Source organism: Vulpes vulpes, unplaced genomic scaffold (genome assembly GCF_048418805.1).
Source record: "Vulpes vulpes isolate BD-2025 unplaced genomic scaffold, VulVul3 Bu000000637, whole genome shotgun sequence".
Classification (NCBI taxonomy): Eukaryota; Metazoa; Chordata; class Mammalia; order Carnivora; family Canidae; genus Vulpes; species Vulpes vulpes.
In genome coordinates, this window is record NW_027325739.1 from 72,391 (window position 1) to 91,884 (window position 19,494).

Consider the following 19,494-nt stretch of genomic DNA (forward strand, 5'->3'; position numbering starts at 1 on the left):
GCATTTATGTGCTCTTTCAGACAGCAAACTTGGGCAGTTTTCAGAATGCACATTGTCAAACCTAGCATAACCTTTTCTGGAGAAATGTCCATCAGCTACCAAGGCTGCAAATAGCACAATGGATATGAAAATGCTCCAGGAAAAAAAGTAATTCCATGTTTTAATTAGACCAAAGTGTATTTTCTTGGATTGCATTTCAGTATGTCGTTATAAAGCAATCTTGACTGGTAGACTTAAGGAAAAATATATTAACAAGCAATAAGAATCGTGGTTGATTTATTGCTTCTTTGTCTTCAAAGTATTGGTTTTGAACTGTATTAAAATATAGCTCAGCATTTTACAAATTGCTTTATGCAGCTGTAGTCTCAGGACTACATCTGGATTTGAAAGTCCATCTACATCATCATTGTGTGTGTCTGTTGTGTATATTTTTAACAACTTTAAACGATTTTATAAAGATTTTCAAAATGAAAGTCAAAAATAAAGTTTCCCAATTCACACATATTGTCATGCATTTTATTATGAGAGGAGAACTTTTGAAATATGTAATATCTAGTAAGTGGGTAAATATATTCTTGAAGAAGAAAAGTAACTTCACTGATGGACAAATGCTTGCCTTACCAGTTTTCCTCTGGTGGAAAAAAAAAAAGTTTCATGAAAACAAAAAAACGTATCATGGAGTTTGTGAAAAAGTAAAGACTGTCAAAGTGAAAAGAATGCCATTTTTGTACCCTACACGCAGGGTCCCAGTGTCCTATTCTTTTTTCCCAGGATCTAGAGCTCATACACATGTTGCCAATAATAGTTCTGGAGGCACACTCATTTACATATGATTTTCCAGTTACAAAACTCAACAATAATTAAGAACATTGGGGTTTTTTTTTAGATATTTATTTATTTATTTATTTATTTATTTATTTATTTATTCATTCATTCATAACAGACAGAGACAGAGAGACAGACAGACACAGGCAGAGGGAGAAGCAGGCTCTGTGCAGGGAGCTCCACGTGGGACTCCATCTCCAGTCTCCAGGATCACACACCTGGCTGAAGGTGGCGCTAAACCGCTGGGCCACCGGGGCTGCCCAACAGCACTGTTTTTAAATGAAAAATGCAGTTCAAATGCATTTGAACCTATGGAACACACTGAATTTATAAGCTGAGAATTATGAAGACAAGTTATATGTTAGGCTTTTATTTCCGGCAATCTCTCAATTATCTAAGATGACTGAAATACATAGCCTTTTAAAGAGTCGAAAACAATTTTAAATATTGATAAACTCTGAAAAGGAAAGAAGGATATAAAGTAGCACATCCATTCAATTTTCAAATTTTACATAAGTTCCATCCACAAAGGAAAGTTTGGTGTTTGGAAATGGTTTGCAGGAGGGGAACACCAGATGTTTTTATTGGAAGGTGAAGTCTCCAATTATTTGCAGGGGCAAAAAGCTCCCTTACAAGGCAGAAGTCTCTAATCACATACAGCAGTTCTAAAACAGAGACTGCATCAGACAGAAAGAGTCGCAAGTATTTGTAATCCTTTATCAAAGACTCTAATGTCCTTCCTTCCATCACTGATTTAAAGTCATTAAATTTAATAGAAGTATCAATGCACATTGAAAGGGCTATTAGCTATGTAAATGTCAGATTTTCTTAAATTTGAGCAAAGTTGACCACATAATGACACTATTAAAAGGTACTTATCATCAGACATTTATGCTTACAGAAACTTGCCTCAATAACTTTGAAAGAAGGGGGAAAAAACTAGTTAAACTGATCCTACGTAAGATAAAGCCCAATAGTTTTAAATGGTTGTCAAATGTTCCCCAAACTTGGGGAAAAATCATCTGCCCGATAAGATAGGTAGACACTTTAGCAGTGTGTTTTCAGATCTGCGTTTCCACTAACAGTGAAGCATTCCATAACTGAACCCTGGAATAATAAAGAATACACTGCTTCTGTTGGCCTGACTGCTGTCAGCCTGCACGGAGATTTACCTTTCTAATTGATGCACAGCTTCTTAATCATCTCTGAGTACTCATACTGATGTTTTCTGGCCTTTGTTGTTTTAAGTATCTAAAAAAATCAGCCTGTGGAATTAAGTGGATCTATTAGCCTAGCATGTTCTGCTGAGGTTCCACTTAAAAGAAGCTAGTCTGACTCTTCTGAAGTTTTTGAAGAGTTTTAAATTAAATATGATAAAATATTCCTTGGGCACTTCTATTTAAATTTCACCTCAAGTTTTAAGGGAGTGGATGCTCAATTTTTGAATTATGCTATTCGTATTTGCTAAAATAAAAGAGGATAAAAATATACTCAGCATTTGTGAGGCAGTAATATTGAGATGCTCTATTTTAGTGCAGTGACAACAGAGATGTGGTATCTGTTACGGAATTGTGTTTCCTCTTTTCCTATTTTGCCTTTATCTCTTTTATACCATCTTGTTTTAAAATAGAAAAAATGACTAATTATGTGCACCAAGGAACCAACAATTTGCAGATATAGAGAGATAACTGAAACATGCAACAAAATAATGCTTTGTCCTAATTCTTCCAAATCAAATATTTATTAAGCCTCAACAAAGTGTCAAGTACTGAATGAGATCCCAGAGAAAAGTGAGTGAGTGAGACAGACAGTGCCTCTTCAATGAAGCTGACGTTCTAGAAGGGTAAACAGAAATAAAACAAGCAAGGAAACAAATGAGTAAGCACGGAGATTTATGAAATAATTGTAAATTTTGATTGGTTTTGTTAAGGAAGCAAAAATAAAAGCAAAAAATAGAGAACGGCAGAGGAGATCTGAGGTCAGGAGTGATTTCTCTGAAGTGATGATATAGAAGCTGAGATTTGAAGGATTAGAAAGAGAAGAAGCTGAGGGTATTTCAAACACAAGGGACAGACAGCAGGTATGGAAACCCTGGAACAAGAAAGAGAGATGCTCAAGGGACTTAAAGACCAGTGTGCTGGGATCAAGGGGATGAGAGAGAGTGATACAAAGTGAGGATATTTTCTTTATAATTTTTGTTTATCATAATGCTCAAAAGAAAACATCCTAATCACAAAAATATATCTACATTCACATTTATACATGTATGTGAACATGAATTTAAGAGCAGAATATGTAGCAACATGTCAAAAGAGATTAATTGTAATGGCATATTTAATGCTTATATTTTTCCACTATAAATTCAACCAATAAACAAAGGTTGAGATTGTCTCGCTCTGACTTCCATGATACTGAATTATTCTGGTTCTCTTCTTACCTCTTGAAGCAACTCTCTTCTTTGTGAGATACATTTTCCCTGTCTCTTCTTGAACAACTCATTCGTCACTTACTCTTCATGTTGGTCCATAATTCTTGACCTCACTTACCAAATTTATGTCAATTACCCCTAAATTTCTATTATCAATCCTGGTTTGTCTCCTGAGTTTGAGACATAGGTCCCACTGCACAATTTCTATATCCATGCCCATGGCAATATCTATATCATTCAGTATTCCATGGAAATCTTAAGTTCAACATATCCCCAAATGATCTCACCTCCTTCCCCCACTCAAGCGCAGTGCTATGGCAATAATATGTTTTTAATTATTTAATAAACATGTATGTCGCACTTTCTATATAATAGACAATCCTATTTACATTACTATGAGGTGGTATTAATGATGACATTCATTTTATGGATGAGTGAACTGAGACAGAGATAACTAATTTGCCCAAGTATAGTTGTTAGAAAGCTGAGATTTGGACAAAGATAGTCTGGCTCCACCGTTTATTATCTCAACTGCTGTGCTATCCTGCCTCTCCCAGAGAAAGGGTCTCTGCAACCTAACAATCTGTATAAAGAAAGATTTGTATTTTAAGTGACAAGGTTATCGAGATGTCGAGATACCCTGTCTATCTTCAATAAGTACTGAATGTGCTTTTTAAAAAATCAGCTTAGAACAATCCACCAATAAGTTACAGCTAAAAAAAAATAACCTGCAGTAAACTTTGATTGATATATGTTACAATATATTTGCTGCTATATATTCTACTTATTTTGAAAAAAAATCTGTCTTCTAATTCTAAAGATATATGTTGTTGCCAATTATTTTCCTTGATATAAAAATTTTATAAAACCCAATTTTAAAAACTTGCCCAACTGCCACCCTGCATTATTTACTGGCTACACTAAGCATTATTACAGTTGTGTTTTTTTTTTTTATATAAACATATTAGAATTCTAGGTTCTAAAAGGGCTACAGTGTAAGGAGTTGGAACTGTCATCACAAATGGGACAAAGAAAAAGAAAGAGATAGGTAAATTTTTTAGTATGTATATATAACAGCATTTCTACCTTAAATAGGAATAGAGGAAACTACATAGAATAAGTAAAATATATTTTTAAATAGTGTACAATTGGCAGTGATGGGAAAGTAACTTTGTATACCCTAAGACCAGAATTGGTAAGTATTTTATATCTACCAATTTACCACAAATTATAAGGGAAAAATATAAATAATAAAGTAAGAATATTTATAAAGTCATGATCAGTCAGTTGAAGTCATAGTTTATGAAGATACCAAGCTGTTCACTGGTATTTAAAAATTTGTGAATAAATGTTAATTACTATCCAAGGTGCCAGATTCTCTGCTTTCATTAATTACTAATAAATTACACATTCATATAAAGTTCACTTTCCCAAAACCTAGAAGGTAATATAATATCAAACACATGAAGTTGTTGTATAGTTTTGGTAAGAACATGAAATAATAAAATTAGTTTTAGGGACCCCTGGGTGGCTCAGCAGTTGAACGTTGCATTTGGCTCAGGTCATGATCCTGGGGTCCTGAGATCGAGTCCCACATCGGGCTCCCTGCATGGAGCCTGCTTCTCCCTCTGCCTATGACTCTGCCTCTCTCTCTCTCTCTCTCTCATGAATAAATAAATAAAATCCTTAAAAATAAATAAAATAAAATGAGTTTTACATTTTAGGAACTGACTAAATAAAGCAAGTCATTTTTTTTTCTTGCATGGAAGGGTTAGTTATTTTACTTTTTTTTAAAGAAAGGAAGATTATCTTATATGTGAGATTTCCTTAATAAAGACTTTTTGGTATTTTGGTAAGCAATCTCCAGTATGGACTATGTCATACTGATATCTTCTGTCTAGAGCTATCAAAACTGATCTATGTTACTATTTTATAGACCTTATGCAGCTGTTTATTGTGCTAAATATTAACAATTTTTCTACCATATTATTTTTACATGTATGTGTATTTGTAGAGGAAATTCATATATTTCATAATTCCTAACATTTCATTCTTGAGGCATTCCAGATCCCCACAAAAAATTTCAATTTCTTTTGGGACTCATTTGTTTTAATTTTAAGCGGACTCAAATGAATCAACCAGATGTTTATTCTAAATAGACAAAGCTTTTTTCTCACAGGCTCTAGATATTTGTCTGTTGGAAAAATTAACATTACACTGTTGATCAAGCTACTTAATACTCTCCTGTTATTAAGAAACCCTCACATTCAGTTTTCTTCCTGCATAAATGACACAACGGTAGGTGTTTTCCTGTGGATCACGTTAGCAGCAAAGGGGCATTGTCTCCTTCCTCTGGGAAGACAGAGATAGTTGCTCTTGTTACCAAGGCAGAAGCAGAGGTTCTCCCCTATGCTCAGATGCATAAAAACTAGACCCAGTTTCTCTGACCACTCTTGGAGATCTATTTCACAGATCATTTATTCCATTTTGAAGATAGGTGATTATAGCCTAAGATAATTTTTATAAATACATGAAAAATGTGAAAATGGACATTTACAACATAAGGCCAAATCCTCAGATTTATTTTGCTGACATTATTCTGGAACTGGAATTTAAGAAAGAGAATCCCCCTTGCCTCCCCACACCCCATTCTAATAGCCCTGTATTATAGATCTCCCTGTCTCTGTTTTATTGGTGAGAAGCAGAAGCCCTCAGTTTTAAATAACCTATCCAAGGACTCACTCTAAGGAAGATGTGAAACTGATATTAGGCCTATGTATATCAGTATCCAACACTGATGTCCTAATTGGCGAGGCTGCAATCTGACTTGCCGCGTGTACTCCTTGAAAGTAAATGTGTGTAGTGAGAATCACACTCAGACTGACAAATCAGTATTTCTAACCTCAAGAGATTTAACTGCAACATATTAATGAAAGATATCTAAAGAAACATTTCCAGCAGATCAAGATACTTAGTTCTAAGCCCTATATTCTGGGAGTTACCAATTTTAAAGAACTTTTGTGCAATTCAAAATGAAGTTTTTATAAAGTAATTGAAAGTGGTAATACAATAACACTTTCTGTATAAAAGTATATATTTTATGTGATTTATTCCTACTAAATGAAGTGCACTACTGCCTCATTAAAGACTCTTGTTCCCAGAGCCATTAAGTGACTAAGGAACACCACTGTAGCGATCTTAAGCCCCGCCTCCACCCCTCACAGTTTATTTGAATACTAAATTGTGCCTCTTAATTTTTTGTAATGCAATAAAATCAGTATCTAGATGGTTTTTAAATGTATTCTTTGAAAATTGTTTTATGTAAAATAAATGTTACTGAATTATAAAAAAAAAAAATCTTAATAGGAGAGTGATTTTTCAGTAACATGGATATGAACTAAGAATATAGATGTTTGGCCTGAGCTTTCTTTTCATGATATCAGTGGTCAAATCATTTGATATAATATTCAGTTATATCAGATTTTAATTCATTTTATTTATGTGTTCACCTATTCATTTATTTATTTTTCAGGAAGCATTGCCATCATTGTGCCTCTAGTCCTCCTGGTGACTTTGATAACCACCTTAGTAATTGGTTTAGTGCTTTGTAAAAGAAAAAGAAGGTAAGATTCCATGGTTTAGACAGTCAGTAAATAAATTACACATATAGTTACAGATATGTAGTGACTTTCCCCTTTAATTTTTAAAATTCTTAACAACATGATTTAGTTATTCCAAGTGCAAAATATTGTTTTCAAACTATTTTATCCTTCTGTTTCATTTTAAAGTGAGTATAATTTAGACAGTTTTCCCTTGTTATGTTAATAGAATGGCTCTATTTATATATTCTAACAAAACTAACAAGAGGACATGTTAATTAAAATTTCAGTTGAATTTTACAGCTGTGGTAATTTTTCCATGAAACAGCAAGAATCTCCGAAGTGCATCCTATTATCGTAATGTGTAAGATTAGTGATGTCAATACAATGATGCTGAATATGTCTTTTATATCACATGTGTGCATTTCATTCAGAAATTCTGCATTGGTATAGTTTATAAATTCCTCAAAGTGTAATTTTTCAATTTATGTGAATATGCAGTTATAAAGATCTGGAAGGTATATGTAGTCTATAAGGTTATTATCTAGAACCAAGTGTTTGTGAGAGTTTTGTTTTTTTTTTAAACAGATGACTTGGGGATTGAAATTTTATTTCAAAGGTTCTTTATCACTACTTTTAGTCATGATTTTCAGAAATCATAGGTCAAAGTGAATTTAAAAAATAATGAATTAGGGGATCCCTGGGTGGCGCAGCGGTTTGGCGCCTGCCTTTGGCCCAGGGCGCGATCCTGGAGACCCGGGATCGAATCCCACATCAGGCTCCCGGTGCATGGAGCCTGCTTCTCCCTCTGCCTGTGTCTCTGCCTCTCTCTCTCTCTCTCTCTCTCTGTGACTATCATAAATAAATAAAAAAATTTAAAAAAAAAATAATGAATTAGTGAATATTCAGTTTCAATTAATGTATTAATTATTTAATAGGAATATGTTCCAAGTGCATTTTTTGCAGTTAAATCTAAATAATTCGAGGAAATAACTTACCACATTAAGACCCTTTTTGTTCTATGGCTTGATAAATATCGTTTATTTTGAATGCACTTTATTTATGAACTCTCTATGAGTTATATTGTTAGTAAATCTACAAATAAAATGGCTTTATGTATCATGATTTTAATATTGAGACAGTTTACACTTACATTAATGTTCATATATTCTAGGACAAAAACTATTAGAAGACAGCCTATTATCAATGGAGGAATCAATGTAGAAATTGGCAATCCATCTTATAACATGTATGAGGTGGATCATGATCACAACGATGGAGGTCTTTTAGATCCTGGGTTTATGGTAGATGCAACAAAGGTAATATGTTTTAAGATGATGAAGAGTAAGCATTAACATCCCTGAGTCATTTATCTGTAAGACAGTCCTGAATTTTAATATTTCCTTTATCTCATGTTATATTAAATAACTTAAGGATGCATTGAATGTTACAGTCTCTTTTAAAGAAAAAATAAAATTATGGACCTGAAGCATGAAGTTAAGATAACATATTTTAGAATATATGCATTTATTCATTCATTTAGTTTATAAATGTGTATAGTTTATTTAAAATGTCTTACCCAAATGTATTGACATGCTAAAATATCTAAATATACAGCCTAGTATAAAAATACTGTCTGATTTATTTTTTAATAATATAAAGAGTGCAGTACTTCATTGCCAAAGTAAGTATTTTATTTCCAGTAGTGTTTTGTTTCACTGATTCAACTAAGCTGTGCCCTTGGATTTGTTTGTAATCAAATTACTTTTGGAAAATATTTTTTTCTGCCATGATAGCCTTCTTATTGAGTCATGTCATTGATACACAAAGCCGAAAAATCTGACTTTTTTTGGTAAATTTTCTGTTCTTATTATATGCTCAGATGAGCAGCTTTAAAGAGAAATAGATAAATAATACAATTATCCATATAAAGTAAACTTGCAAAGATCCACTACACTGTATTATCTTCATATTTTACAATGATAATTATAGAATATTTTATTGTGAATTAAGAACATTTGTTTCCTATTATGGAATTGATTTTTCTTAGCGTATTCATTCATTTATTAAATGGTTAATTTATTTTCTCATATATTAAAGGTCTTTTGCCCTAAATCCACATTTACATTGTAAATAATCACAGTGACTGATCTATCTCCAAATGGGTTCAACTTATAGCAAAAGCTGCTCCCAAAGATGTTGAATTGAATAGGGTCCCATACATTTAGGCTAGTTCTGAATCCATAGTGAGACTGAAATTGATGGTCAAATATTTATTTCTCCAAAAAGGAATCAATTGTTACTGTATGTATAAATCTTTACACTATAAAAAGATATTATAGTATTTTTTTTCCTAATTAGAAGTAAATTTGTATTTACTATTAATTATTAATTAACTCTTATATTTGAAATTGTTCATGAAATAAATCTGGAACCCTAAGTTTTGCTGTTTTCCACTTGAAAGTGAAAGACTATACATATGGTACACATTGTTATTTGACAATTTATCTATGAAGAAGAAAGACATATTAAATAATAGACTTTTCTTATTCTTTGAATTTTTCTTAGGAAAAAGTACAGTGTATATAAGTAGTATATGAACTGATGAGGACATACTTTATATACTTTTCAGAAAGAGAGTTCTCATTTTTTCCCCATCATTTTTATTTCTAGTGATAGAATTAAGCCAATTTTAGATACTTAAAGAAAATAGCTTTTTAGTACTCCATTTAAATTTTTTTCTATTTACTCAAGGAAGATTAAACTATGCTTCAGTGCCCCCCAGATATACTTTTAATGTACTTTGCACATGACATTCAATAGATATTTATTTACCAATTTGCTGACTGATTGACCAAAATTACATTAATGTGACTTAGATGGCTGAGTCTAGCTAGCTCTGATTTTTGAAATGTAAATATGAATTGTTGCCTAAGAAGTAACTACAAAAAAACACAATTAGTCCTAATAGGTATAAGCACTTTTGGAAAGCAGGAGGCTACACTGAAGCAACCTTAATGATCAAATATTTTTCATACAGTATCTGCTGAGTCATGATGGTTTGATATAGTCATGATGTGATCAAATAAAAACTGTATTACACATAAAAATGATTTTATAGAGCATTTTCATTATTTTCAAAATGGATAAATGTATACTTCAATCATACCTTTTAATCAAAATAATTGAAATAGTAAATACGGTTAATAAAAAAGATTTGACTATGGAGATAATCACAGAATAGTTTGAAGATCACAAAAAAGAGAAATTAGTGTTTACTGGTTTTATATCCAAATTCATCTCAAACCTTAGATTATTTTCAATATTTTTTCAAAGAGATCTTTGTGGGGGAAATGCAGAGGCAGTATTGACCTGAGTTTATATTTAAAATCTTTTTCTGAGACCCTTGCCCTTATCTCAAACTTTGTGACTATTCATTGTTAAGAATTGACAGCTTTTTTTTTCAATTCACCTTTAATTTACTTCAAATTTGAACATGATTTTTATGCTTTTCAACTTCTTATCTATTTTTCCCCCTTTTGGATTGCTATCCCAAATATGAGTGTACCTGACTGACTAATTCTGCTCTTAGACCCAAGAAAATCTAAAGTCAATGTTCTTGCATGGAGTCTTAGGAAACCATTTTAATTAGTAATTCATCTGGAGAGTCAGATTTCAAAAATACAGAATTTTTTTAAGTGCCAGATTTTTATTTGTTTAAAATACAGAATGGTGATGAATCTTTAATTGGAAGCAGCCAGATATTTGAGTGTTCAGAATATGCTACTGTCAGAACTTTTCAAAGTTGACAAACCTTAAGTGGGGGGAGGCTTGTGTATTTTTCACAGAGCAGTTAGCAAAGATGATTTCTTTGGGAAAGATGAAGTTAAATAAATAGAAATGTATGGAGATTACTTGAGGCATGGCATGTCTATCAGGAAGATGTACATACTAAAACTGTCTACTTATGAAGCACAGATCCAATATTAACAGTTTTTTTCTTAGTTTATTAAAGTTACTATGAATACAATATGCCCGAGGGCTAATGAGCATCTTTATGCTGTTCTTATGACTTACTATGAGTTTATGTCAATGAAAATCGTTCCATGATATTATGGAAACTAAAACTCTCTGTTTACATACAGGCCAGGTATATAGGGGGAGGGTCCAGTGCTTTCAAGCTTCCACACACAGCGCCGCCCATCTACCTAAACTCTGATTTGAAAGGACCACTAACTGCTGGGGTGAGAGAAGAAAATTCATTATTCCATATCCATTCCATCACAGAAACCCTCGCAATGAAAGATGATGGCTAGACTTAGATAGGGCCTGTCTTTAATTGAGTTTTTAATTAACAAGAGATTTCAAAACAGCATTAAAATCAGAGGCTTATGTTAGACGTCCTGCTTATGCAAGACTACATATAAAACATGTTATCATTTTAGACAAGCTATTAAGTAGAAATATCTCTTCTGCTGATTTTGAAAATGTCATAGCACTTTAACAATAAAAAAATGAATATTTGCTATTTTTGGAATTCTCTAGCCAGAAATTTAAACTGATTAATTTAAGCTTAAATTCATGTTTGGTTTGATTCACTTCCAATTAATGTTGTGTTTAGTATATGTAAGTTTGATGTTCACTTAAATAAAAATATACTACAAAATATGCCATCATATTGAGAAATTAGAAGTGGTCTAATAAAAGCCACTCTTATTTATTTTATTTTTTTAATTAAGTGACTAGATTCTAGAGGAAAATACTCTGTCTTAGGTTACATAGTTCATGGTAGATGGAAGAGGTCTAAAAATAAGGGTATAAAGATTCACAGGAATGAGTATGTTCTCCCCTAAACATCTCTCCCATCAGCTGTTTTCATTCTCATTTTTTATCATGTTTGTCTCATTTGCATGGCTCAAAGATTATATGTTTCTTTGTCGGAACTAAGATTTAGTGTTCTGTTGATGAGAAGACAAAACAAAATTAAACAAAAATTAGGCAGTAATTTCTTGGGTTAAGTTGCAGTTAATAAAAAACAATGAATGCTGCATGTTTTTCAACTGAAATAGATCACTTTTACATGTATCAGTTCTACTTCAAAGTGCTCTAAGTATGAAAATTAAGATGACTGTGAATATCACAATTCCTTGGAAGAGTCCAAAAGTATTTCCAATGATAATTACGTATGAGTTGTTTGAAGCAAAAATATTGTCTATTTTAAAGTCTATTCCACCAATATATTTTACTATTATTTTCTTTGTTTTCCTGATTTTAACTTCATATTGAAAAAATTCTAAGCCTCAAGCAATTTAGATAATTTTCTGTAAACACATCTTTCCTGCCACTGCAACAGCAATAAGGGACAAATGTACGGACTGGAAATAAGATGATTTAGTTTAATGTTTTATTCTTTTAAATAAAGTCTCAGTGAATATTGTCTTCACAAAGATATCCTCCGGCTTTTACTATTATGTCAAAGTTCCACTTAGATTCACAAGTTACCTGAAAAATGTACAATTATGTTTTTATCTAATACCTCACAAAAGTCAACTGAAGTCTGTAAACAATTTAAATTACATTTATAAGCTACTATTTAGAAAATTAAATGTATTGCATATAAATGTTGTTAACATTAAAAAGACATCCTAGAAAATAACCAATGTGATCAAAACTGATGAGAAAAATTTTATTTCTTTTCCTCCTTCAGCCAACAAATTACTCCAATCCAGTGTATGCAAAACTGTATATGGATGGGCAAAACTGTCGAAACTCCTTAGGAAGTGTTGATGAAAGGAAAGAACTGCTTCCAAAGAAAATAGAAATTGGGATAAGAGAGACGGTGGCATAATCAGCGATACCTTTTATATGCTGTATAAATGTATAAAATATAAGGATTACTTTTGTATGTTCCAACAGTATTATACTTGTTTTGGCATCAGCATTACCTCTTTCTTTATCTTACTCCTGGTTAATTGTTATCTGAGTTTTCTGGGTTTTATTTTTTGCTGATGACTATTGATTGACCATTTGTATGGTATTTTTATGAAAAAGAACTGCACTACAATACAATTTACAACAATGCTGCTGATATGACTCACCTTTGAATTTGTTAAAATTACAAACAACATATTCCTTTGTAGTGTGAATATGAGCAATCTATTTTATATGAACTTTTTTGGTTCTACTTAATCAACAAAAAGAATCTCTGCACTTTTTCATTATATGGTCTGAAAGCTGTAATACAATGTCATTTTATTTTTCCATTTAAATTGATGGAAGAATGATTGAATGGTCAACTCTCTTCCTTGTATCCATTAAGATTGATTCAGACTGCTGAAAATACCTAGCCCTCACAAATCCAACGTCACCTGCTTTGAAATTAGCCTTAGATTGCCAAGTGATAGATAAAAATTTTGAGGAAAAAACTTTTAAAAATATATACAATTGATAATTTGCATGAACACCTATGAATACATTTGCCAAAATTTAGTGGACTCTCTGTGATATACTAAACATATACACCCTGTAAACAATAGTTATATTTAGGTGATAGAACATAGCAAAAATATAACCAGAAGTGGAAAGACTACATTTGCTATGGATAAGACCTTTCGTTCTCCCTTGGTCCTGAGGTGAATAGCCAGCCTGGAGCACAACAGGGCATTGGGTCCTCATGCCTTAGGAAGTTCTTCCCAGTCATGTGCATTTTGTGGAAGATTAACCCAACCCCTTACTACACAGAACACTGAACAATAATATATAAGCACACAAATTGATGACAATTTCAATGATGCGAATGCGTTCTCTTTGCTCGGTCAAAAGAGGCAAAATAGCCATTATCGTATAGAGTAATTAGTAAATATTTTCAATACACAGTATGACTAATCCGTTATTTGCCCTATTCAAAACATATTCTTAAAGAACTTTCCAGGTTATAGGAAAACAATTACCTGCCCATAATCAAAGGTGGAGAGTGTAAATGCTGACCAGTTACTCTGGGACTCTGGTTTCTTCCAGTTATGCAAAACACATGGACCCCCGCCATTCACTTTTTGGTTTTCAAATTTTGATTGAAACAAGTACGATTTATTTAAGTTGTATAAAAAAGGATAGCATTTTTATACAGATATCTTTAAAGGCACAAAAGATTTATTCATAAGGTATGGAGGGCTTTTTGTTCCTCTGATAGACATGACTGACTTTTAGCTGTCATAATGTATTAACCTAACAGATGAAATATGTTTGTGGTTGCTCTTTATCCCTTTGTACAAGCATTAAAAAAAAAAAACTGCTGTTTTATAAAGAGACTTTTTGTTGTACTATGTGCATGCATACTACCTATTTCTAAACTTTGCCATATTGAGGCCTTTATAAACTATTGATTTATGTAATACTAGTGCAATTTTGCTTGAACAATGTTATGCATATCATAAACTTTTTCAGGTTCTTGTTTAAGTACATTTTTTAAATTGAACAGTATTTTTCATTTTGGTTATAATAGTCATTTTGCCTATGTTTCTACAATGAAGTGTTAAATACTTTATAAAAAATTGTTGACTGACTTATTTAAATGAAATTCTACATATTTAAGTGCTTGTGTTGGGTAGTTTTTAAAAGTAAGAAAACCCCTTTCTTTATTGGGTGTAATATCCCTAGAAAACTATTTTACTCGACATGAGACATAATTTTTGTTAAATCCTTAGAGCATACTTTCTGGGTTGGATAGATTTCATTGCATCATTTTTAAAAGCACAATAGAGAAAGCATTTTCTCTTTTCTTGAAGCAGAAACATTTTTCTGGCTTTATATTTTTCCCCCTTCTTACATTGCTTATTACAGATTCTTATATTGTGATAGAGAAGTAGGCCATATACACAGTAGCATGGTGATTGTGTTGAAATAAGCCAAAGCTCTTCCTGCCTTTCCCATTCTTAAAAAAGTGTACTTTATTGGAAAACTCAGATTCCTTTAGATGCTATTTAGGCATTATTATGTACCTGGAATGGTTATTGGTATACTGACCTGCAGTATCAGCCTGGAGAAGCAAATGTAGCAGGGTCTGACTTACTGGAAGTATCATTGAGTTATATTATCCAAAGGGGCCTTTTTATATCAGAGCTTTATATATGTAACTGAAATTATTATTTGAAAAAAAAAAAACAGAACCAACAGATTGAAATGATCTTGATACAATTAACAGTGGTATAAATATCTAGCAAGTCATATATGATATACAGCCAATCAACTAACACCCACAGTCTGGCAAAAAGACCTATTTTCTCACTAGGGCATTGATGAAAGCCATAGTTGAGTTTACATTATCACAATCCTTATGTCCATGTTATGCCTCACCATCCCATGCCAGTCCACATCAGAGTTCTTAGCTTTTATTTTTGCAATAATTTTGTCTTTAGTCTTTACTGGACAAAGATATTTTTTCAACTACTTAAATTTACTCTATTTATTTAGATCTAGCTCTTTCTATTTCAATTATTTTATCCAAAAAACTCATATAAATGCTACCAATTCAGATGTGCAATTCTCCACCACAGCAATCATCCTTTATAAATGCCATCACCAAAATACCTCCTAAAACATTCCTTCAAGATTTGATGGAACACAATTTCTAAAAATGAATGCTTCATGATAAATTCTTCTTCCCACCCAAATTACTATTCATCCAAAGTAGAGGTTTTCAACCTCTAGACATATTGGGCCAGTTAATTCTTTGTTGTCCTTTACAAGGTAGGATATTTAGCAGGATCTCTGCCTTCTATCATTAGATGTTACTAGTACCACCCAAAGTTGCAATAACCAGAATGTCTACAGACTGCCAAATTTCTTGTGGGGAACAAAACTGCACTTATTAAGAACAGATGACAAAGGACTATGTTCTGCCTTCCACTATTAAAAAACTCAACTGAAACAGCTAAATCAAAAAAAGAAAAAAAGAAAGAGAAAGAGAGAGAGAGAGAGAGAAAGGCCTCTCAGCATCAAAATCATGGTGTGCCCAAGGTTTTTTGTTTGTTTGTTTAGTTTTTAATACCAATGATGCATGAGTTATAGAAATTTGGTATTAGTAAAGTGCCTATACACTAAAAATAACAAAAACAAAAACAAAAACAAAAACAAAAAACAACATAAACAACAAAACATTACTAAGAGAAAAGTTTCATTTAGAAACTTTTACAGTTTTGTGTAAATTGGGCCATTGGATTCTTGAGGTTGAGATTTAAGCTTGCACTTTCCTTGTATGAATGTTACTTTCCATTTTTATGATGACTAAGATATGAAGAAGTTCAATACTCAATGTATGTTATAGCTACTATAAATGAACTATAAATGCAAAATACCCACAATTTCCAAACCCTAACTGGAAATATTGGTATATGTGATGAAAGGAATAGAAAAATAATACACTGCTTATTTTCCATTATCCTCTCGAGTGTCCATTAGCTTCAAACAGATACTTTGAATGTAAAAATCAGATTCCTCTCTAAGAATACTTCTACTATTTAGAGTCAACTCTTTCATGTCGTTTTACTTAAAAAAAAATAAAATATAAGAGACTAGGAATCCCACAGATTTGAGCAAAATATAACTCACCACTATTTGAAAGCTGTTTTCTTTACCTAATGCCCCATTCCAGTTTCCATCAGTTTAATAAAACTTCTTCAAAATTAGATGATATAATTTAATGTAAATTAGAGTCATCTAAATAGAAATTCTTGAATTGTAACCTGTAAGAAAAGGAGAGGCTCAAGAACTTCTTTGTGAAGGTGACTACCATATAATATGGCAAAAAAAATTTTTTCCACATATTTTGGAAATGTGAAAAAACAACAAAAGTGCCATAAAATGGTTCATTTTTTCAATTCTCCTACCAATTCCATTGCTAACATATTCAGAAAGTTAACAAATCAAGAAAAATATAAAGATAATTAACATTATATGGAAGTAGTTTTATTCAGAACAGCATTTAGTTTTTGATGGAATAATATCCAGAGGTCCAGGAACATGTACTTCATAATGTGCTATGCATGTATCTCTTCTAAAAAAAGAAAAAGAAAAAGAAATGAAAAGAGTTGTCTGGTTTAACTTTTTTCTAGTAGATATTATATCTAAGTGGCTGTAATTTATTCTGAAAAATAGTTTCTAGTGAATCCAATCATTTTTTTTAATCCAAAGTGATCAAAAATCAAAAGAAAAATTGATACTAAAGATGGCCTATTTGATAAATTCTATGCTTAGAATGTGTTCATTCTCTCTGATGGATAGTCTGCCGCTTTAGCTGGGATTTGTAAGATAACGGTGAACTTAATGCAGTACCGATGCTTTACTCATTTGTTCACCTCAAGATAATTTTTCAGCTGTAGTTTCCTCTGCAGTTTTAATACATAAAATATGAGACTTCTGATGCAATTGATTTCTAGCTATTTATGCCATAGTGGCTCGGGGAACCAATAATAAAATGTTGTAACTTTTCAAAAGATAATGTCCATTGTGAAAACCATACACATCTTACCCAAGTCAGTAATTTAAGTGAGAAAATATTTTTTCACACAGAGAACAAACTATGAGATATAATTGAGAAAAAAAATTAGGATTTTGAAATATAAGGTTGCTTAAAGAGATACTTAAAAAAACAATAGACAGAGTTGAAGTTTAGAGTAACTTGACTAATGAGGTACAACATTTCTCAATAGATAATGTCAAAAATTAGGTAGGAAATAACTGGACAGTGAGCTTGCAAATGGGACTAACCTCCATCCCTACAGTCAGCTAGCATCAGTGGTATGTTTGTGGAACTCTATATAAATACACAACAACACACAGCTTGCATATTTTCACACACTGGCTTTGATGTCCCATTGATTGTGAAGATGGCATTTCTCTCCTATTTTATATAAAATTCAATTATGTTTAGCTTCTCTGGTTTATAATTTCAGAAATCACTACCCTTATCCAGAGTGATAACTAAACCCTAGGTTCTTCTTCCTTAATATAAAATCATCATAGTTCTCTCCATTTGCTTCTTGTTTTTTTCTATCCAAACTGACCGTACAGGAAGCCAATATTCCTCTTAGATTATTTTGTTCTAACCTGTATTTCTTAGTTATTGTAAAGAAAAAATAGTCATTTTAGAAAATTTAGTAAATAAATATAAAGAAAAAATAAAAATTACCAATAAGTTAAAACACTAGAAATAACCAGTTACCATTTTAGAGAATTTTCATTTGTTGTAGATTCATGTATAAATTTAAATTTTCTACCCTGCTTTTAAAATATAACATTATAACATTAAAGTATTCGGGTGTATGTCTTTCCTGGGCTTTTATTTACTTACTTTTATTCAGTTTCTGTTCATCCTATTCAGACTTCATATTGCATGGTTTTATTTTTGTCTTTTGATTTGAAAGCTATTTATTATTTGTTTTTCTGTTAAATATTTTAACTTTAAAAAAATGTACTAAAAAAAATGTACTAAAAATTAAATCCAAAATTTAAAAATGTCTCTTTTTTTCCCCTCTAACATGAGACATTTAATATTCTTGGATTCCCTTCATGTCATTTGCCCTCATAGTCTTTGATACAATTTGTGGTTTTATTTTAACAAACTAAATGATATATTTTTATATTTTTTGTTTTCTCTTTATTAACTGGAATATTTTCAACTATTTTTACATTTAACATTTCTCTTTTAAAACTTAAAATTTCTTTTAGTATATGATTTTCCATTCTTAATTTCTTTATTTTGATGTAAATCTTATTTTATTGGTATATTTTATCAAGTATACTTATAAAAAGCCTTTATCTGTGGTATATTTTGCTGAGCTATTGTATTTATACAAACATCTCTCTAAGGTCTTCAAAAACAAATGTCAACTCAACTCATGTATGGAGATTTTCCATTTCCTGAAAAATTAGGTTGCACTTGCCTCACACTGCCTTCTGTTATTCAATGTTGTTAAGGATAAGTCTGAGACCAAACAGGTTTTCTTTTCATGTAACATTTCTTCCCAGACTTAAAAACACAAAACTAATTGTAATAAAAATATTTTGCCACATATGCACGTTTTTATTAATTTTGTCTACTTACAGGAACCTGTTTTTAGCTGAGATTTGTTTTCTTCAAGATATCTTTATTACTTTTGTCCAAATTGATTTCTTTAATATACAGAAGTTTTTAGGTTATAAGTCTTTCTTTTTTCTCACACATGTATCATTTTAATAATTTTTCTTTTTTTCCTTCTTATTCTAGAAGAGATTTTCAAGTTTCTTAACTGTAATTTTAGTTTACTTTTGTCCCAGTAGACTCAACTAATGTTTCATTTGTGCATGTATGCATGTGCCTCAGGAACTAGTCCTTCATTATTTTACTCACCTTCCTTCTTAATTTAGTTTGTTGTTGTTGTTTTGTTTTGTTTTGTTTTGTTTTTGTTTTGTCCTGCTTAGTCTAGTCTATATTATTTTCATGGCTTTCTGCTGAGGTGCCATAATATGCTTCCTGTTTCCTACTCATGATGCCAGTCAATTTCATAAGTTCTCTTTTTCAGCATGTCCTTGTGCTCATATCCTTGTCTATGAAATTTTAAAAAATAATAATAGTCCAGGATTCTTTTTATTTTTTTCTTTTTCATT

The 19,494-nt window shown here is 31.6% G+C and overlaps 1 protein-coding gene across 1 annotated transcript in view; it reads left to right on the forward strand.

Moving 5' to 3' along the window:
* LOC140596724 (low-density lipoprotein receptor-related protein 1B-like) overlaps positions 1–18,922 on the forward strand; it is a gene marked incomplete at its 5' end in the record, with an annotated part of 91,118 nt that extends 72,196 nt beyond the window's left edge. The window contains 4 exons of the mRNA XM_072745201.1: positions 6,786–6,876; positions 8,027–8,171; positions 10,998–11,096; positions 12,560–18,922. Of these exons, the coding sequence (XP_072601302.1) occupies positions 6,786–6,876; positions 8,027–8,171; positions 10,998–11,096; positions 12,560–12,700 (476 nt within the window). The remainder of the gene's footprint in view (positions 1–6,785; positions 6,877–8,026; positions 8,172–10,997; positions 11,097–12,559) is intronic.
* Between the last annotated feature and the right edge of the window lie 572 nt (positions 18,923–19,494).